The sequence below is a fragment of the Symphodus melops genome (genome assembly GCF_947650265.1).
Source record: "Symphodus melops genome assembly, chromosome: 16".
Lineage (NCBI taxonomy): Eukaryota > Metazoa > Chordata > Actinopteri > Labriformes > Labridae > Symphodus > Symphodus melops.
Genome location: NC_136706.1, coordinates 10425861 through 10448427, shown reverse-complemented (window position 1 = coordinate 10448427; position 22567 = coordinate 10425861). Strand labels below are relative to the sequence as shown.

The following is a 22567-nucleotide window of genomic DNA, read 5'->3' as shown; positions in this document are numbered from 1 at the left end:
CATTATGAAGACAGGGATGGGACAGGGAAAAATGCATCAGGGAATGGGTTGATGGGTAAACGTTGTACTGTAATTATTCTGGCAGATTTTGTATCTCTTATGAGGCGAATGTTGAAACTGAGTGTTTATCTGCTCTGATAAAAGTTTTTTTTTTTTTTTTCTGTTGGTTGTTAAGATTACTAAGTTAATCACTTCCATCATAAACAAAGTCTTATTTTCTTCTAATGAGTACCTACAAAACTGTACAGATGTTTTTTATATACACAATCACTTTAAAAACTGATGAACATCTTACGATTCCGAAATACAGTTGCCTGAGGTTTTAAACTAGTATCTTAAACTTAGCCATTCGATTTCCATAATGACTCCTGTTGTGTTGTTTGTCATTATATAAAAGATGAAACCCATTCATGCAACCGCTATTCCAAACTGAACATAATGCTCTTTTTGTTTACAAAGTTTCCATGCTTATGATGTAAACAATAAAACGAACAATCACAGTTACAGTTGAAGTAAAACTGATCAGTCACGTCTGGACATGGTGGTTGAATCAGTGACTTTGTAGAGATGAAAGGTACTTTTCACACAGTTGTGTTTTCACATAAAGATGAGAACTGTTTTCCAGAATTGAAGATTGCAATCAAAAATGATGCACAGTTTAAACTAAACACACAAGAAACAATTGTTCGCCCAGATTTGCCCAACTATAAGCACATTTTTAGCCTCACCCTATATGCAAAACTCTACACACAGGGCCTAAATCGTTAAGAATGGGATGCTAGATGCTATTAGCTCCATAGATTGTGCATCATTTTCTCCCACTATCAGCTTTGTCTCAAGGTGTAATTCACTAAGAATATAGAGATAAAGATATTCAGGACATAAAGAGGCTTACGGCCTGGATGAGCTCCACCACAGGGGTCAGGTTTGCTCTTTGTGCACAACAATGGAGGACAATTTTGGGCAAACAGTTAGGGAGAGAGATCAATGCAATAGTAAAAAAAAAACTATTATAGCTGCTTTAAACATTGTAGTCCCAGTGTTTTATCCCTATGTGTAATATAGAGATTTTTATTTCTGGGATAAAATATTGTGTTTTTTTATTTGCTGCTGCTATATCTCTGTGGTTAGATTTCTTTCCAGCTGCTCGTCAGTGCTGTTTTTCTGCACATGCTAGTCAGGGCCATATTAATGACCCAGTTATTTACCATCAAATTGCACTGACCTTCATTCTATGTAATACCTCACCTCAATCGTAACCAATGCTTCACCCATCCTAGCAGAAACCAAATTCGATTTGCCTTCTGTTGTATTGCCCATTAGCTCTCATATGATGGTAATATGTAAGACACATAGTTTACAGATGTGTCTCTGGTTACATATTTTTTTTCTTTCTCATATTGCACGTGTATTGAACATAAAGACTGCGGGTTAGGTCACAGATGTTCAGCAGCATTGTGTCAGCTGACTGTGGTTAGGAAAACAGACGGCTCCAAGATTCAGGAATTCACCGTAAAGCTTTCCCTCTGTAGATGTTGGAGGAGATACAGCCACATACCAACATCAATCCTTTAACTAGGTTATGTGCGCTGATGTGCGCGGTGAATGATACAATAAGAACTTCTGCCTAGAGGTCACATAGATTTATGAGGGTGTGGCCTGATGTCCTGTATGGCCAGCATCATTATGTGATTCAGTTGCCAGAACAGCTCGTCTTTCACATCATCATTGGTTTATATTTTCAGTGTAAGGTTGTTGTTTGGTTTTTTTTGGGAGCAGTTTCAAGATTTTTAAGCCAGCGCTGTGTAGGTTTCATTATATCAGAATAAATAGATGCATATGAATATAGTTAATCCCTGTTATACTTCATCTAGATGTGCATCTGAGCATTTCAGCCATTTTCTTTAAACTTACTAACTGCTCTCAGAGAACATTTGACAAAGATCCAGAGTGATTGATTTTTTTTTCTTTTTTTAATAAATGCTGAAGAAGAGAAGTGTGCAGGATTTTTACATTTAAGAATGATAACTCCCACCTTAGTGACCTAAATGGAGCTTTTCTGACAATGCAAAGTGGAGAGAGACATATACACGTTCATAAGCTGAAGGATGTTACATAAGGATGTTACTGGTATGCAACTTTAGCATCTGAGAGTCTGTCATTAAGTAAAATGCACAAGGCTTTTACTATAGGCACACGTGTACTTTTTCGTAATAAAGTTATCATAAAAGTACCTCTTTTAATGGGTGCTGATCATGACATATCATTACGAGGGCCTATCTGAAATACTTTAAAAATACATCTGAATGTAATGTGTACAAGAGCTTCTGTATGGGTCCATTCAGTTGATGTTTGATGAGGCTGTGTTTCTCTTTTATCAGATGAGACAGCACGTCACATTCTGGCTACAGAAAATCGTATTCTCATGTCAGTACTACTTGGATTGATGCTTTGATACACATTCAAAGTGTATGGAAATTGATTATTCCACCACAAACAAACCAGTAAAATGTCAGATTTTGCAGATATGTTATTCATTGCATCAGGCAAAGGTGGGTTTTTTTTCTAGCACTTACAAACTCCCATTGTTACACGGTGCCTTCACAATCTGCTAATTCTCACAGGTACAGCCTCACACTTCATCCTGTGAACTCAATTAACACCAAACTGCTTTCTTCTCCTTACACTTTATTTTTAACCTATAGAACTAATTGATTTCATGTTCTAACCTGGCACAGCGAACAGCCTGTTTTTATCTGGGAAACCCATGAATTCTCTGGTCGACTTAGTAACTGGAATGACAAAGTTTCCTTTGTGCTCAAGCTATCCCTTTCTATGACTTATATACAGAGGAGGAGGGAAACATGGATACTTTCTCTTCAGTAGGAAAAGAATGTGGTGATTCCAGTAAAAGAACCAGGAAGAAGCTGACCCTTCGTCGGTAGTCTGGACTAAATGTAGAAATTATCTATTGTTGACCTGACATTATCAAAAAGGCAGTTAAAACAAACAGTCACTTCTCATCCATTACAAAACACTCAGATAACAAGATGAGGATCCTATTGAGAGCAAATAGTAGAAATTCCATCCACCATGAAGACGATATGAAAAACACTGGCCACTCTCTTTATTTAAAATAGCTTCGCTACGACATTAAGGCAGACTGAATGCATTTCATGCCATTTTTTACAAAGTCAGTCCATTGTGGCCTCCAGCCAAATAACTCAGGCTAAGGATCATAACATTTGGATATTTATTTTATCAATAATCAATCAATTATAACACGCTTAGATAACTGAATGAAATGTAGTCTTTCAAGTGTACTTTAGTATAGTAGTATTTATGTTAAGGATGAGGGAAAATGGATGAATAGGTGCGTAATGCCCTCAATGCCTTGTTAAGATTTATGTGATGTCATTTAAATTTTTGATAGACAGTTGACACATTGGACTTCCTGTTTCTCTGTAACTACAGCGCAGTTATTTTGTCGTCAGGGATGTACAGAGAGGTTATGGCAAAACAGCAAAACAGGCCTGTGTTCACTTCACTTAGCTAAACTGTTCATACTTATTTATGCTAACATGATGTGCTCGATAGTGAGACTCCTTAATATGCCACATGAAAATCAATTGACACTGTGAATCAAAAAGAGAAACTCATGTCTTAATTTATTAATGCACCCCAGCAGTAAATATGTTTTCTGTACCCGCATGGAACCCAATCTACAAAAAAATCAGTTTGTCAGCTCAGTTTGTCAAAGTTAATCAGCACTAATTTAATTGATATCTCCACCATGCTTCCTCAGATTATTTTCGCATTTCAATGAGCACTGTATGCAAGCATGAATTCCCGAATGTGTGGAAAAGCATCTATTTTCTGAGTGAAGTGTGGGTCTATAAAATGGGTTTTTCATACCGTCTGGTTGTCCTCGTAGAGTTTGAGGTCATAGCCACTTAGCTCGACACAGAAAATGATTGCAGTCACGCCCTCAAAGCAGTGGATCCACTTCTTCCTCTCCGAGCGCTGTCCACCCACATCCACCATCTTGAAGGTGAGCTCCTTGAAGGTGAACTTGTTCTCCACGATGCCAGTGGTCATATCTCGAGATCGGAGGATGTCCTCTACAGTGGGGATGTACTCAGCTGCAGAGATGCGGTCCAGATCATTTAGATAGTAAGCAGTGTTGTCCTCTAAGTGGTACTCATTGGATCGTTGAAAGCACTCCTGGACCCCTGAGTCGGCCCACAGACGTTTCATGACCCCCAGCAACTCTGGAGTGATCTCCCCTTTGCTTTCAGCTGGCCCTGTGAGGGCAAAAAGCTGCACAGCATCATAGGCGCGATCAGGATTGTGAAAGTCAATCTTGAGGGTGGTTAGGGCACGAATGATGCGGGTGAGTGAGTCGATGGCGTTGTACAGGATTAGGGGCTTGTACTCCTTGCACGCCTCCAGATTGAAACCTCCACTGTGGATGATCTTCATCTGCTTGACAATGGTGCTCTTGCCCGAGTTGCTGGTGCCCAGCAACAAGAGCTTGATTTCGCGCCGCTGCCGTTGACTCTCCGAGCGCAAGTGGCGGTCGATCCGCCGCGAGCGCCGAGCCGCTTCCTTCTCCTCCGAGCTCTGACGGCATCCCATGGTCCTCCACCACGTGGTGAGCACAAAGGAACTCGTGCTGCTGCTTGATGGGAAAGCAAATTATAATGAAGTGGTGACCTAAAAGGAATTGTTGGAGGAGTTGCAAAGGGTCCTTCGTAAAGATGCTGCTGGGGAGTGGCGGACAAAGCTTTGCAACAGAACGTTTTAACAGGAAACAGGAAAGCCACTTCACAGAGGAGTGACTCAGGAGGATTTCATTCTTTGTGTTTAGGAGCAGTCTAAGTCCTGTGTGGGCAGAACCCAGACTTGTGGGACGCCCACACAGCGCCCGGCACTGAGGTTTGACTGCCTGCTGAAGCCAAGGGAGCTGGGGTTCATAGCAGGGGCTCCCCTGAGGACCGATCTGGAGCAGCTCTGGGAATCGTCAGTGTATGTCAGTAGAGAAATCGTTCGGGCTTGTTGCGTACGATGAGCAAAACCCCCTCACTCTCCTCCCACATGGCTCTTGTGGTGTGTTGCCCTTGTACAGCTTCTGCAACTCTTCTTTATTTGGAGTGTTTTGCCAGATCTTTTAAAATATATCTCTTTCTTCTGTGGTGTTATATCTCCCTGGCAACTGAAGGTCTCTGGATCTGTAAAAAAAAAAGAAAAAAAAAAGAAACGTGAATAACAATTGAAAAGACAATACACATTTCTGTTCTTTCAATAGATTAACCAAGATGTGGCAGTAAGATTTAGAGCCCATTTGTAGTTTTTACAATTTCAATGTCAAGCTCAAGGTAAGTCCACATATGAAACAATTAAAAACAGAGACCTAAAGTCAGGATTTTATAGAGGTACGGGAGATTTTTCATTCCTTTTATATTTTACCTTGATCATCACTTTATTTCTTCCTTTTTATAGATGATAAGACAAAATAATTGAATTTCAATTTAATACTTGAAGGGAGCATGGCTTGCCTCTGCTTCTAGTTTTCTTGCTCATCATGGCTAGTTGTCATCTAAATCTGATAGCACAAATGAGAAGGAAAACACATTTATATTAATTCTGGAACTTGCACTTTGATAAAAAAGGTAAGGCCATAAAATGTATAGTAATGTATTAAATGGAATTACCAATTGTTTCTTCACTGATCACTGTTCATGCTAAACGGCACTCTTACTAGTTACCCATTACTTTACAAGCCTTGTTCTTTGTACACTGATGATACAGATTTCTGCTCCCAACACCCCAACTATCTCTGTCTGCAATCCTGTGTTACTCTACTCTCTGAGCTAAAGCAGATCTCAGCAGACCACACCCACCCACCCATTCAGAAAGATAACACATACACTGAGTGTACACAAAATCAAGGTCAAACATACGCATAGAGGCAGACAAAGAAAAACAAACTCTACCTTTTGAAGGAAAACTGAAGCAGAAAAACCCAATTAATGTGATTACTTGTAACTAGTGGCATGTTCTGCTATTAACACTAAGACACAGAGCCTCTGACCATCCTCTTTTTGGTCCACCATATTCTGAAAGCGCCTTAGCGACACATCAGCTGTTAAAATGCTAACTATGAGTGGGGGAAAAGAGGCCAAAACTGCTTTCCCACTGCTGTAAAGCCCCTTTGACATACCTTGACATCTGTAGCTTAATTCTTAAGAATATAAACTGTGATTTAAAAAGAGAACATATATTTCTCTCAATATCTGGTTTCCTTTTAGTCTTTCTCGAGAGCGATTCAGCTGTATTAAAACATATACTGTACTCTGATAAGTTTGGGGACATAAAGTACCATCTTTTTCCAAATGTCAGAAAATTGAAGCAAAACCAAATCTTAACAGTAAAATCCTGTTGGATTCTGTAATACATAGATGCACATTGGAGCTGGCTGAATTCTTTTGGCTGAGTAACACTTGTGAAATCATACTGTGGCCTAGTTTTTCTGGTGTAACTTTACAGAACTGTCACAAAGACAGAGAGAAAGCATTTCTCAGAGCTGAGTGAGTGAAGTCCAGTCTTCAAATGACTGGGAGGACAAACAGAGCAGAACAAAACCATAACAAAGCATCACAACACAAACAGAGAGTAGAGCATTGTTTCCTGGCTCCAGGCACCTGACCCTCTCCAAATGGCATAGCCAGCCAAACCGGTTAATGCACATCACTGATTTTGAGAGCCTATGAAACACATTAAAGCTTTGTGTGAAGTCGTTTTAAATTGCTTTTTCACAAATATGCAACACTTGCGTTTCTGCACTTTTTGAAGTCCTACCACTTTACATAATTGTGAAGGAAGTGGTGTGCTGGCAGTTCAAAATCAATGCATACTGTAATCACATTAAATTGTATTAATAATATTTCCCATGCTATTATACTGCGTATAAGAAATTGTTGTCTGTTTCCAACCTACACCCTTATAACTAGAGCACAACACAGCAGGATGAAATGTGTAAAAAAAAAAAAAAAAAAAAGAAGAACAAAAAATAATTAACATACCGCCTACAGCTTGGAAATATGCTTACACTGTAAAACAAATTACATAGCCTGCTTCAAAGTTAAAATTGCTCTGAACACAAGCTACAACTACAAACAAAATGCCCTCTTTAAGGCTGTTTTCCATATGATGCCTTGTTGCCGTCACTTTTGTCCAATAAGGATACATTTCCAGCCCCTACCTCCTTTGGTCATTTAAATCTACCATCATTTAAGTCCAACCACCTTCTCCCCAAAAAGTTTTTAGAGAGGACACTGGTGATATCATACATTCAGCTCTAGTTCAAAGCTGAATCTTGTCACTTTAAGAGTGTTTGAGTGGAGGTAGAGCCAATGGGGGCCACAGACAGAGAGGCCAGCATCTTCATGTATCATGAGGGCCAGGGTAATGTGATAGCCAAGATGAGACCAAGTACAGTCCCTCTCCTGCCTTCCCTTTATGTCCCCCGCTGCACTTTAGCTCTATCCTCATCACTCTTCTTGGCTTACCTCCAATTATTAATTTACCATGCACATAATGACAATCACCCCTTTTACCAGAGATGAATTATTGTAGTCAGTGCTTCTGTTGTATAACAGTCTCATACATCCTGCTGTGGCCATTGAGTCCACAAAAAGTGCTTTAAAAATAAGGTCAATCACATTAGATTTAGTGGTGATTTTAATCCATCATAGGCTCAGCGTTGTTGCTCAGACACAATATCTGATTAAGGAAAAGGCATTACATGATATCTGTACACACCATGACAGTTAGGACCGTCTTAATCAAGTTAAAATTTAAAAGTCCGACATGTTCATCAAACACAGCAATGGACTTAAAGAGTTAAGTGTAGATTAGTTGACACTTAGAACATTAGACAATAATGACATCAATTTTATTTTTTAATAAAATCTTCTTTTTTTTTGCAATCAATTCCCAAATAGCATTATGACCATGTATGACCACAATTTTTAAAAGACCCTAACCCTAAACCTAACCAAAATATCAATTGTCTGTTCTAATGTCATGTGTTTGCAGGCTCACCAGGTAAATACTCCAAATGAACATGTCGTTCCAGGTAGGTTAAGCCATTGTTACAATATGACATCAATATGACATTCAATTGCACATAAAAAAAAAAAAAATATATATATATATATATATATATATATATACTCAACAAAAATATAAACGCAACACTTTTGTTTTTGCTCCCATTTGTCATGAGATGGACTCAAAGATCTAAAATTCATTCCAGATACACAATATTACCATTTCTCTCAAACATTGTTCATAAATCTGTCTAAATGTGTGATAGTGAGCACTTTTGCTTTGCTGAGACAATCCATCCCACCTCACAGGTGTGCCACATCAAGATGCTCATCAGACACCATGATTAGTGCATAGGTGTACCTTAGACTGTCCACAATAAAAGGCCACCCTGAAATGTGCAGTTTTTGCTTTATTGAGGGTCTGGGGACTCAGAACCAGTCAGTATCTGGTGTGACCACCATTTGCCTCATGCAGTGCAACACATCTTCTTCGCATAGAGTTTATCAGATTGTCAATTGTGGCCTGTGGAATGTTGGTCCACTCCTCTTCAATGGCTGTGCGAAGTTGCTGGATATTAGTGGGAACTGGTACGCGCTGTCGTATACGCCGGTCAAGCACATCCCAAACATGCTCAATGGGTGACATGTCCGGTGAGTATGCTGGCCATGCAAGAACTGGGACATTTTCAGCTTCCAAGAATTGTGTACAGATCCTTGCAACATGGGGCCGTGCATTATCTTGCTGAAACATGAGGTGATGTTCATGGATGTATGGCACAACAATGGGCCTCAGGATCTCATCACGGTATCTCTGTGCATTCAAAATGCCATCAATAAAATGCACCTGTGTTCTTCGTCCATAACAGATGCCTGCCCATACCATAACCCCACCACCACCATGGGCCACTCGATCCACAACATTGACATCAGCAAAGCGCTCACCCACACGACGCCACACACGCTGTCTGCCATCTGCCCTGAACAATGTAAACCGAGATTCATCCGTGAAGAGAACACCTCTCCAACGTGCCAGACGCCATCGAATGTGAGCATTTGCCCACTCAAGTCTGTTACGGCGACGATCTGGAGTCAGGTTAAGACCCCGATGAGGACGACGAGCATGCAGTTGAGCTTCCCTGAGACGGTTTCTGACAGTTTGTGCAGAAATTCTTTGGTTATGCAAACCAATTGTTTCAGCAGCTGTCTGAGTAGCTGGTCTCAGACGATCTTGGAGGTGAACCTGCTGGATGTGGAGGTCCTGGGCTGGTGTGGTTACACGTGGTCTGCGGTTGTGAGGCCGGTTGGATGTACTGCCATATTCTCTGAAACGCCTTTGGAGACGGCTTATGGTGGAGAAATGAACATTCAATGCCCGAGCAACAGATCTGGTTGACATTCCTGCTGTCAGCATGCCAATTGCACGCTCCCTCAATGCTTGCGCCATCTGTGGCATTTTGCTGTGAGACAAAACTGCACATTTCAGAGTGGCCTTTTATTGTGGACAGTCTAAGGTACACCTATGCACTAATCATGGTGTCTGATGAGCATCTTGATGTGGCACACCTGTGAGGTGGGATGGATTGTCTCAGCAAAGCAAAAGTGCTCACTATCACACATTTAGACAGATTTATGAACAATGTTTGAGAGAAATGGTAATATTGTGTATCTGGAATGAATTTTAGATCTTTGAGTCCATCTCATGACAAATGGGAGCAAAAACAAAAGTGTTGCGTTTATATTTTTGTTGAGTGTATATAAGGGTACATCATTGCTGAGTATGTTGACAAGAAATGAGAAATGTAATGTCTACTGGAGTATTTTATAGGTTGGTATCAGCACTTTCACTTATATGGAAGACCAGACTACATCCTCTAAAATGGTTTAATTGGATCCCATTGCGCCTACTTTTTGCAAAGCGCTATATAAGCATGTTGATTTCATTATGTGTTGGTGTGAAATCAATCTGGCTTTGCTGCTGTCTGTGACACGTGATCAAATATAATTCAATTAAATGGTATATGGATGCAGGTGATGCTCCGGTGCAGTGAGATAATGCATTGAGGATAATTGACATCAGTAGAACATTTGTGCTAAGCTGTGTCAGACTCAGGAATGAAATGCAAAACATATTTTACGTTATATTAATGGAAACAAGTCAGATTCTTGTGAATGGGAAGCTAAAGTGTGTGATGTTTGAAGAAAATGGGAAATGCACAGGTGCACTTTCAGTCACCTCGTAATTTATATCTGCATCTTCTTTTTTAAATGCAAATATTCTGCACCTTATTTTGTATATACAACATTCCTTGTGTAAATACTCTCTGCTCTTTTATCCTGCACTACATCGAGCTAATGCAACGAAATTTCGTTCTCATCTGTACGGCAAAGTTCAAATCTGAATGACAATAAAGGAAGTCTAAGTCTAATGGTTAATGAATGAGTCGTGCAGGTGTGTTCTTAGTGCTGTGGTCAGAGGTTTTGCTGAAAATATACCTGCTGAGAAAAACAGTGCACTTTATCTATCAGTCATAAATAGCAAACATGGAACAAGTAAGCAATGTTTCCCATTCATGAACCACTTAGCCAGTACATGTTTACAATAAGTAAAGAAAGAAAATGGCTCATCCATGACAGCTAAGCAGGCCAAGGTCTTCTGCAAAGCAACTTAGGGACTGGCACATGTGTTCGGAAAGTACAAAAAAAATTGCTGCTCTTGCATTCAGTTTTCTTATTAGGATAATCATTCAGAACAGATGAAACGATGCAACGGAAAATGTGACTCTTCAATGACTATATGATAAATCATATCCATATGCAACATGTATAAGCAGGCCTACGGACAGGCCGTACAACACAGCAGGTTCCGCATTGTGCCGTAAATATATTGTTATACACTTACAAAATGCCACATTTTCTCTGTCTAAAGACGGAAAGTACTACACAGAGAAGAATTAGAGGAACCACCAGTAAAATAATGTAAAGGATATACAGAAAAGCAAAATAGCTCACATTCCTACGATCAGCTTCACTTTACTCATGCTTGTTGCATCTGTCTAGCTTTTTCCATGGCTGGTTACAGGAAGACTCAGGGCTGTCTGGTCAGTATCTATATAGAGTGATAGAGTTATCCTGGAATCAAGCTGATTCACTTTTACAATAACTCTGGACAACTTAGGCATGCGACAGTAGCTAAGGCACAACTCTGTACTAACTTCAGCTTTAACATTAATTATTAAAAGTCTGCTTAAACCTTTAGGTCATTTTGGATATGTTTGGGCTTTGAAATGACTGTCCACACCAATAATATACTGTATAAATTGTCCCTCTCGATTAAGTGTGGGGTTTTTTTTAATTGTATGATTGTTGCTCTTTATTTGAAGTGCAAGCTGTGTTGTCTGGCAGGACATCAGTGATGATTGTTATCCTGCAGAAGTTTTGAACATAAGCACTACTTTTGTGTTTAGCAGCTCATCGAGTCACAGGGTTTCACATAAAGAAATATGACCAAGAATTTGATGATTGAGCGGAATGGACAGAACAGGAATACATGGAAAGCTTAATTCCCAAATGAAGGCATACATAACAGAAAATCTGGTAAACGGATGTCGGGCGGACTAATCCTCTTACAGATAGACATGATTGTTGCCATTTTTTTCCACACTATATGAAAATGCACCACAGTGGGTCAGACCGACAACTTTAACAGAAACATCGTATCTATTGCTTTCATTATGATGAAATGATAATCTCACACTGAGGTTAGTTTGACCCCGGAGATCAGGGTGACAATGTGCGGCTCTTTTGCCGCTGTGTTGATGTTGTTGAGCTACAGAGCATCAGCACACAACACCTGCTGCCAGAGATTTAGTGAAATGTCCACCAACGTTGGCATTTCTTTAAAAGGGAAGAGAAATTTGAAGAGTGCAGGCAGGGTTTGAAATTAACACCCACCAAGCACCAACTGTGGTTATATTTTCCGCACTGACGAGTACATTTCATAGGGTTTGCCCCCAGTCATGTATACAAATGATGCAGAGTTTTGAGTGTGTTTGTTGTCGCTGCAGCTTCCTTTTCTGCTCCTCTGCTCCCTGCATGTCAGAGCATGGCAAGGAGTGCTGACACACAAACATAGTACTGCATTTATCAACGATCAGAAACTAAATGGTCGTTACCTTTTCCCACTGCCTGCTGTAGCCTGTGAACGTATCCACACTGTTACGCAGCGTTGCATTATATCTAGACACTGAAGATATATAGTAGTTCACACTAAATGTACACATTTGACAACCGCGAAATTCTATTTTCCTTCCCCTTAATTCCTTCCCTACTACTACCTACCTTTGTAGTTTGTCTGCTTTTGAACTTCTCTAAAGTTTGTATGACTCAGGAACACTTCTGCTAGGTGATAGCTAGTTGATATCTAAAGGCATACCATCTATGTGATTGTAGGCAGCCTTTTAGGTGTGGGTTGTTTCTACTGTCTAAGTGTTATAAAATCGCGAAACAGACTGGATTACTTCATGGTTTATTTTGGCCGAAGGCAGACGACGCTGCAATAGCATACAATCATTTACGGTACAACCTACAAATTCACTCCAACTGGGGTACATCTCTATAAGACTAGACATAAGACATCAGCTTGACTCGTAAATGTCAGACATACTCTGCTGCTGTGAGATACTTTACTTTTAAAACTAGAATAGTTACTCTTAGATTGTATAAAGATTTAAAAGGTTTATATTCACAAAGTTGAACACATTCATTTGTACTAACAAACCCTTAAGCTGAAAGCAGCCACAGTAAGCTCATATTGGTTTACTCAGAACTGGTGCCTGCGTTAATGAAAGAATGTGTTTTATTTCCTAGATTATAAAACCTTTCAAAGTGTGAAGGGCTCCACTGTATTTTTGTTTTAATGGTTGAGAACTTTCTGTCAAAGGATTTTTTTGTTCAGCTTGAATCCCTGAGTCTGAGTGAGGATGTTGACAGTCAAAATAGACCCTATCTGAATATCATCCACGGCTGCAGAAATAGTAAACAATGAACAGCTCTTCTTCTGAAAGAGCTAACATTTCTTTTTAATGGGCTGCTAAAGCGATTTGTGTGAGGCTAAAATATTCACTATTGGTACATAGTATATTTTCACTGCTTGGCTGGTCATTGACAAAGCAATCACAGTCTTGAAGCTGTAATTGCTGGAGGTTTTTGAATATTTTATCAAGAGCAGACATGTTCCAGAAGCTCTTTCCTCATAAAGAGCTGTTACTATAAATAAATGTTGCCATGACTTAAATTGATCAATTTTCATTATTTAAAAGTATGTGTTCTAATTGCTTCTGTGATGGATTCCTGAATCAACAAAGAAACCCAAAGTAAGAGTTTTAGAGCTTGAAATACAACATAGAACAAGGAGCTAAAATGGCAGGAGGATGGTAATACTGAAATCAAAAGATTGAGTTTGTAGCACTTAGAGCAAAGTAAGAGATTAAAACCTTGTTAGAACAAATGGAGAAGGGCAGGCTTTTTATTATAAAGAAACCTTGCAATTTAATTTTGTTTCCTAAAAAAAATAAAAGAGTTCAACTGTAGATTGGAGCCATGAGGTTTAAATTTTTTACAATTTACTATGCTATACACCATGGGCAACAGCCTAGTAGTGTTTGATGTGCTGCACATGACTCAAATCAAGTCTTTAAAGTCTAAACTCACTTAAAGCTCATCTGGCTTGAGAATCCTTGAAAATCTTTCAGCAAAGAACACAGAAGACTAATTGACTACATTGAAGCTACAGTTTGTTTCACTGTAGTTGAAGTGAACAGCAGTAAGCGCATGTACTCCGTCTAAACTAGTGACTTCTGTTTGTATTGGTTTTTTTGTGTCTTTACTTGAATTAACTTTCTTCTGCCAATAGAGGAGATGTGTAGCATTGGATCAATGTCAATTTTAGATTTGTTTGATTAAAAAAATAAAAAATATTATTATTATTATTATAAATATATTGAATTGTCTAGAGTCAGACATGCAACATGAGAAATTAAGTGACCTTGAGATATGACATCTAAAGCCCCATTTCCACCAAGCGGTTCAGTTTGTTTCATCTCAGAACGGCACGCATTTTATGGTTTTTCCATTGACTAAAGCCGGGAAAGATCCCCAAATAATCGAACTGTACTGTCCTACTTTTTTAACCCTTCCGTTGTGGTGCCAAGAATATCCAATCCGACCCTAAAAGGTTGAGCTTAACACTTCAGTCCGTTGATTGGTCGAAAAAAACGTCACTTCACGTGAGACAGCGGCAAACACAACCTCGCCATGTTAAAATACACATTTCTCCTCGCGGCACACAGCCTTCTTTGAAACAAAGGGTCACATGCCAATGACAGAGTAGATGAATGTCTTCCATCTCTGGTTTTATTTGTGTCATGTTTTTCTCCTGTTTAATTTATTAGTGGGGTAGCTGTTAGCTGATATAATGTGACGCTAACGTAGCTCAGCATCAGGCTTACACGCCGCCTGCCAAATAGGGCACGCCGTACCAAACTGTACTGATCCATAGCAGACCACTTGGTGGAAATAGGGCCTAAGAGTGTGTTAGCTGCACTTAAATGAAGAAATCTGTTTATAGACATAAATTGAAGCTTAAACGTCTTGCCAGATTATATATATATATATTTTCTTTTACAGCATCTTTAAATAGAGCAAGGCTAGCATTTTTTTTTTGTTGCAAAACACCCAACTATATTACACTTTTTGCACAAGTATACATTTGACTCATGCATACATACATTTTGTGTTTTAATATGTCCAATCTGTTTTTCACATCATACTTTCTCCCAGTTGAGTAGTAACAACTGGAAAAATGAACTGGAGAAGTAAGCATGGCCAGGTTTACAAGAATTCCTTAATACAACAGCACAATGGGGGGAGCTACTTTTGATGATGATAATCTTTAGCTGTGAAAATGCATTTGCCACACTGAACATGGGGATCATAAATATCTGAAAAAAGGGATGTTATTCCTAAAGTCTATAAAATCCGTGGTAATCTTTTACCTCACCACATTCACTGTACAAAATTTGTTAATGGCGTTCCAAACCGATTGGTAAGAGCGAACATGCTCGATGACCCAGTTTTCAAAGATACAAAAACTGAGATTGATTTAAATTAGCAGATTTATCATTTATCATTCTCAGAGTTAAGTTTACAGAAAAGTAAATGTGTATATGAAATTAGTCTAACTGAAGTAAAGAGATTCGTTTTACAAAAACATTTCAAACACACAGACTTGTATTTAGGAGTCTTTAGGAAGCTACAAATGAAAAACGTGATCAGCAACACATTACTTTTGACTGTATTTACTGCTGCTTTAAAATTGTGGAATCTGGGACAGACAGCTGACAGTCAATTTCATGCTATAGCAGCAGAAAGATGGATCAATGTTACCACAACGCATGATCCTGTAGATAACACTGTCATGTGATTGATGCCTTTGAAAATCGACTGTGTCCCTTGGCTTATAAATTGCATGTTTTCTGTGAATTTCTCTGTGGCATGTAATAGTTTTCCAACTGAGAAGGCCTGCGCCTGTGTGATGAGTCATCCTACGTCAGAATCATATGAGATATAGGTCGCAGCGAGCAGTGTGATCCTCAGCATCATCCAACAGTTTAGACTACCTTATGCAAGAAAAGAGATGCTTCTGTATGAGCCTTAATTTTTCTGTGTTCTGTTTTCTCTTTGTATGACATTTTTTGTGAGAATAGGTTGGTATATAGAGGAATAATTGAACAAGCAGAAGACCTTTTCATTCAAGCTCTACACAATGCCCAGCCCCTCATATGAATGTAGTGTGAATGCACACTTACATGGGCTGTCAAATAGTCTAAAACTGTGGCTGTCAGCAACAGTGTCTAGGATTACTCTACAAGAAGTCTCTCGGGGAGAGATGTCTGAAAGCCTCTAATGTCACATAGCACCTATGCTCCAAAAGACCCGTCGAATCACATTGTGTCTAATGGATCACTCAGGATTCCTGCCAAAATTAAAATGATATACAGTCATCATTCAGACACCAATAGAAGATGCTCTTTTGTCTGGAGGATAGCTGTTGAACTGCATGTGTCTCAGAATCAGTTCTGTGTATCTAATGAAAACACATTTTAACATGCATTCTACAAAACGTTTCAATCAAGTCCTGTTGGTCTCGCACCAACTCATTTCTAAAGTTCTGGACTCTTTACAAATAAAGGAGGACCTTACTCTTTGTAATATTATTTAGAAACCCAGCATTGGTCAACCATGACAAAGCAATTGACAACACTGGCAGGGAAAAATCTTCTTTCAACAGAAAACAATCTCAAACACAATCAGACATGTTGGTGAACTGCTCTGTGCCAGCAAGAGAATAGTCATTATTAAAAGTAGCATTTTAAAAGTTACATAATTATTCTTTCCCGATTTATCAACTTGTTAAGCATCTCTTTGAATAAAACAAAATTGGACTCAAGTATATTCTCTTCTCTTATTAGCACCCGGTGGTAGACCATTTCTAGCAAAAAAAACAAACCTTAAGCCTAACCCTAGCTAAGTTGGTGAAGACAAAAAATGACTACATTTGCGATTTTACTTCAGCAGGGAAATATTCTTTAAATAAACTGTTGCTCTGTCTTTCTATGTAAACGCACAATACAGTTGGCCAACCTTGAACAACTACTATGTGGACTTTGCAGCAGCTTCAAGAGAAACAAATCAGTTTGACCTCATGTACAGTTTTCTCAGATGATGTATAACATCTGTGAAAGCATCGCATGGGGCCTTTTTTCCAGTGATGTGAGTAGACAAGGCTGGCATTGCACCAAGCACCAATCACTTTTTGGGATGTGCCAGTCTGGTCTCAGAAATTCTTCGTAGAGAAGACTTATCAATTGGGTCATATTTGACTTGTTCTGGCTTATGTCTGGCCATGCTCGAGTTTAGAACCCTTTTCATCCAACCTGAAACAGTTCTGGACAAACTGGATCTGTTTTGTGAGAGACTGGGGACCTTAACTGTCCCTGGAGGTGGTTCAAGCAGGTTGACCTACAAAACCCCTGTAACTAACTTCTTTAGGAAGCATGACGTTCATTTAAAATTCTTGATTTTACTCGCACAATAGTTTGTTCAACATTTTGTGTTATCGCTTCCTGACATGCTGTTCTGAATGCGGAGAAAGATGCCCGAGTGCTGCACACATGTGAGGACACTACTCATTCATTATGGAAAACAATGATGGGCTGTGTTCTCCTCTCTGCTCCCCCAAAACAGTGGGGCTGTTTAAAGGGTTGTGATGGGGTGGATGGGTGGGGGTGGGGTGAAGTCTCAGTATGTTTGATGCTGTTTTGTGATAATGCTCTGTTTAGTGCTCCTAATCTGAATGGCTGTGTTCCCCCTTCTCCAATGCACTGGGTCACACTGAGTCACAAGGCCAGCCTGCGATGACAATGGCATGTTTGTGCACAGGCCGAGTTATTGCGTGGCTGTCTGTTGTGAAGGGAGAAGATGGTACAAGGTGGACACTGGGGTCTCCTGGGCATGTCTGCACTGGCGTTCACATCAACATAAGTACACGCATCTTTGAGCCTTATAATCTGTTATATATTTTTGCAGGTCCATAAAGACATTTTCTGCATGAATAGACACATATTGTGGATTCCCAATTGACATTCAAACCTCGTTCTATTTCTATTACATATAAGATATACCTTGTCTGCAATAGAGGGAAATTGTGGCTGACGGATAATTTCAGATTTCCAGAGATGTTATCTGCAGTTTGTGATTTGAGAAGGGGAAAAATGGGGGGGAAAAGATTGCAGCAAATAATAACAATAAAAAACCCATTAACCTACTTAGGCAGCACTTTGACATACAAACCAAAAAGACAGTGCTGAGTGGTGAAGATGCTATCCTTTATGTTACAGTGAGGGTTTACCTCTGCAAAGAGATTTTGCTATTTACACCAAATGACGACCACATTTCCCAAATCAGCCAAATAGACATTATTTAAACCGTATATTACCTGCTTTAAAGCCCCACCCAAACACCAGCAAACAATACCAGCACAATCAAATGTCTGTGTTGTGCTTACGAGTGGGGAGGGGACAGATGTGAGAAAATGTTGCAGGCAAGCGCTCTTTTACCGTATGTGAGAAAACCAAACTGACCATTAAAAAGACCTCTGCACCAGAGTTTTTGTTGTTGTTGTTGTTGGAAAAATGTGTGTGAACATTTAAAGAAGAAAGTATAGAAACTTTTGGTCATAAAAGTTACTGTCATACCAACACTTTTGACCTGACAGCCTTGATCAAAAATATCTGATTTCATTTTTAATTCTGATTTGGGCTAAGCCTGTAATAATATTACAAAATGTCATAAACACAGACACAAAGGCCGACACACTGCCTTAATTTCTTCCAATAGAGACTAACATGCCTCATCAGTTTGTAGTTGGCCCGACACTTCCTCATCCTCCCCCTCCTCCCTCTTGTCCACCTCCTTGTTGTCATATGACTTCTGTTATGCATGTGCAATGGAATACAAAGTTGCTCTGTTAGTCCCCCTCTGCTCTGCCCTCTTAGATTTGAGTGCTGGAAGTAAGGTCCTCTCACTCGCTAGCTTCGGGAAAACAGACAGGCCCCTGTATGAGACAACAAGCACAGATTAGAAAGGAGGGCAAAGAGAAAGAGAGGGATGAATCGAGCTGATGTTATTTCGTGTAGCACCAACTTAATCCTTTCTCATTCACTGAGCCCCGCCCTAAGATTTTGCCTGATTCAACTTTCAGCTTTTTCTCACTAATGCTTTGCCGTTAGGTATAGAGCTCTCTCTCTCTCTCTCTCTCTCTCTCTCGCTACATCAGCGCCTGCCTGAAAAAAAGCTGTCTTACAGCCGTGTGTGCAGCGATGACACTTTGTCCTAGTACCTGGCAAGGATTAGAGACCCAAAACAAACACAAGCGCTGAGCCAGCTGAATGAGAGCAATGCCCCGACTGCACATAACGCTTCACAGAGGTCTGAACTTCAGAGAAACACATTTCCTTGTCCTTTTCTAGGAAGTTTTATCACCATGCATTATATAAAGGACTTATTTATGTGGCAACTCATAAACAAATGTTTACATTGTTCCGTAATTCTGTCCCACCCTCTCCAAGAGATAAGTCACGTATTAGATTAATCTTAAGCAGGCTGCACAGGGAGGAGGCTCCCCTCCCTTGGTATTAATATGTAATAGAGCTGAATGTAATTGTCCAAGCGTGTGGCACACTCACCTACTAGTTTAAAGGCGACCCAAAGTGCGCTGGACGTGACATTGGCCTCCTCAGTGCCGTAGCTTTCCCCCCAGCAGCCACTGTCACTTTAAAAACCCCCTCTGTCCCTGCTGTCCCTTGCCATTATGTCACCCTGTGAAGTGGATATAGCAAGTAACAGAGGAGGTGGAAGGAGGTCAGCTCAGCATAGGTTTTATTTTAATTCTAGTGCTCTTGTTTTTATGTGCATAAAGGTCAGATGAGGGGCCTGGACATCATTTAAACGATAAGTGAACAAAAATAGAAACACTAAAGAACCTTCAGAAATTCATTTATGTGAAGGTTTTTGCAGGTGTTTAAGAGTTCATGTTAATGCGTTTTTTCTTTGTTGGCTTAGAAAAACAAGAAATCAAAATCAGAATATTCCCATTTCTCCCATGACTACGTTCAGTCAACAGTCTGTAATAAGGGTGTGCTGACATTTTTCAGTGTGTTTGTATGTGAAACTTGATGTAGACCCATATGTGAGCACGTGTTTAACCTTTTCAGGATTCCAATATTTCACACCGCACCTGATCATCCATCATCCTAAAGCCGAGGTCATCGGTGACCTCTGACATTTGTTGTCAGGTTGCGGAGGAGGGCTGAACATTTTTACAGCGCCAATGAAGAGATTGATTTGATATTAATTCAGCTTTCAGGGTTGCAAAGAGTTTTTGTTAGGTTGAATATGACCTTGGTTTGCTTTTTGGTGCTAACTGTTTGAGACTGAGGTACAAACTGGACAAAATCCTCAAAGACACAGAATAAAAACAAACACCGTGAAAAAAAAGAAGAAGAAGTTTGTATGCAAAACAGTTACTTTTTGCGTTTCTTTGGACTGGTTGTGATGTTTAAGGCCACACTTTCTTCAAACATTATGAATGTCAATGAACCATTTAGATTTTTCACATTTAAATATCAAACATGAATTGTTAGTTTGGGTTAGAAAAAAACCCCACATTTTTAACTATTAAAGGTCATTTTATTGAGCATTTTGATCAACCTTATGACATTTTAGGACATTTTGAATGCTCGATTTATTGTAAAAAATACTCAAAGTGGTGTTAGTTGGAGCACTTTAAGCAGTATTGCTTTCCCTCTCCTTTGATCTGTTGGAAATTAAGAAGTTAGTGAGTTATACATGCTTGAAAAATGAAGCAACATCACTCGGGTTCAATAAAGTATCACCCTTCCCTGTCCATTTCTGTGTCAGCTGTGTTCACAAGATAAAGGCATGGAGGAATTCACCCTCCATCTTTGCCTCAATTCACAGATGTCTGAGGGCCTCGGTGTAAGCAGCTACTGGTGGAGCTATCACAGACACGTCCAGCTTTTTCCTGTGTCACATGCTCAGAAAAGACATGAAATCATCAGCCCTTTTTCATCCACTCTGTTACAAATCTTCTCATTTCTTATTTCTCTTTCTCTAGCCTCTCTGCTGCATCAACCTCCGCCCCTCTGCCCCATCTGCCTCCCTACTGTTAAACCCCCCCCCCCCCCCCCCCCCAGCCCCTCTCGACCCCTCCCTGCACTGGCTTTCTCTCCCATACACGTACACTACACATAAATACACATGCTCTCCTGATGCTAGAAAACCATCCCCAACCCCCATTGAAAAAAAAAACCCGGCAACGCTCTGTTGAAGAAATGAAATAGTTGAGACAGAAATATCGCAAATCATCCGGTTTTGCCTGCCTGCCTAACAAACGCACCCTTCTCGATCACTTTCACCGATAACATTTACTTCCAAAACCACACAGGAAAAAAAAAAAAAAAAACGAAACCCCAGCTCGAGATAATTATTAATTAATGCAGATGAGAACAGCAGACAGCAGGCTCTTCTAGCAAATCCTACAATGCTTCTGTGCCGCTGTCAGGCCACAATTTGCCCGCTTATTCCTGTGCCCGCAGAGTCAAACTCCACAGGATTTACACACCTCCATACTGCAAATTCACATCCAACATCTAGTAAAGCCAGCTCTAAGTACCGAACACCTGATCCTGTGTGATGGTGCGTTTACTCTCATTTCCTCTCCTGTTCCATTTCACAGCTTATGGCCTGGGCAGAGCACAGAGACATGCGCGCAAACAGACACACACATCTTCAATGCATCCTTCACTTGTCCTACATACAGTAATTACATGGACTAAATACTGCACTCAGATAAAAGCAGTCTTTAAGAATGGAGGATGCTCTTGGGAGATGATGAGTCAAATTGCAAGCATAGGATAGGAGCGTCCACTGGCACACAGCTAGCAGGGTGGAGGAGGGGACTGGACAGCCTGTATGCCATCTCTGAACATCACCTTCCCCATTTTTATCAGGAAAACAAACTCGTCCTCCTCACAATGGCTACAGTGAAACAGCCTCTTGCTCTGTGCTAAAAGCAGGCCAGTTGGAGTGATGACCAAAAAGCTGTCTGTTTTTTAGAGACTTACCGTGCTCATAAGGCAGCATCCATTTACAAAGGATACTGCAGACAAGCCCTGAAGAGAAAGGCTGTGTGCAATCCACCTTTAGTCCTGTCGCTTCATCTTCATCTCTTCCTCATTTTCACAGGAAAACACACACACAGACACACACACGTACACCTCGCCTCCTTTCTCTCTCTTATTAACGCCTGTATTCTATATCCTCTGTTGTTTGCTCCAAGGCAGTTGAGACACTGCAGCGATGGGGGTGGAGGGCGTGTATATATGTGTGCGTGTGTGTGTGTGCGAGTGTGTCAGAGACAGAGGCTGAGAGAGGGAGTGCAGGACAGAAACGGAGGGAGGAGTCAGCAGGGATAGAGAGAGGGAGAGAGAGAGAGGGAGAGAGAGAGAGGGAGAGAGAGAAGGGGGAAATAGTCAGGATTAAATCATGAGAGTAACAGAGAGGGAGAGTAAAAACAGGTTTTGATGGGGTCGGATCAGCATTAGTATATCTTTATTTTATACAAAAAATCAGCAATGAGGAATCAGAGCAGAGGCAAGATTATGAGTAGTTTTTTGAGGTATTATATCCTTGCTGACAGGCAAGCAGCAGGATTGGTTGTGATTTCATTGATGGCTATAAAAGACATAGAAGACGGGGAGAGAGGAAGGAGGAGGAGGAGGGGACTGGAGAGGAGAGGAAGGGAGGGGAGGGAT

At 40.2% G+C, this 22567-nt stretch overlaps 1 protein-coding gene across 1 annotated transcript in view; it reads right to left on the bottom strand.

Annotated features, from left to right (window-relative positions):
* gnaz (guanine nucleotide binding protein (G protein), alpha z polypeptide) overlaps positions 1 to 22185 on the bottom strand; it is a 29661-nt gene extending 7476 nt beyond the window's left edge. Inside the window, exons 1-2 of the mRNA XM_079365146.1 lie at positions 21878 to 22185; positions 3916 to 5231 (exon numbers count right to left, since the gene is read on the bottom strand). Of these exons, the coding sequence (XP_079221272.1) occupies positions 3916 to 4638 (723 nt within the window). The 5' untranslated portion in view covers positions 4639 to 5231; positions 21878 to 22185. The remainder of the gene's footprint in view (positions 1 to 3915; positions 5232 to 21877) is intronic.
* Between the last annotated feature and the right edge of the window lie 382 nt (positions 22186 to 22567).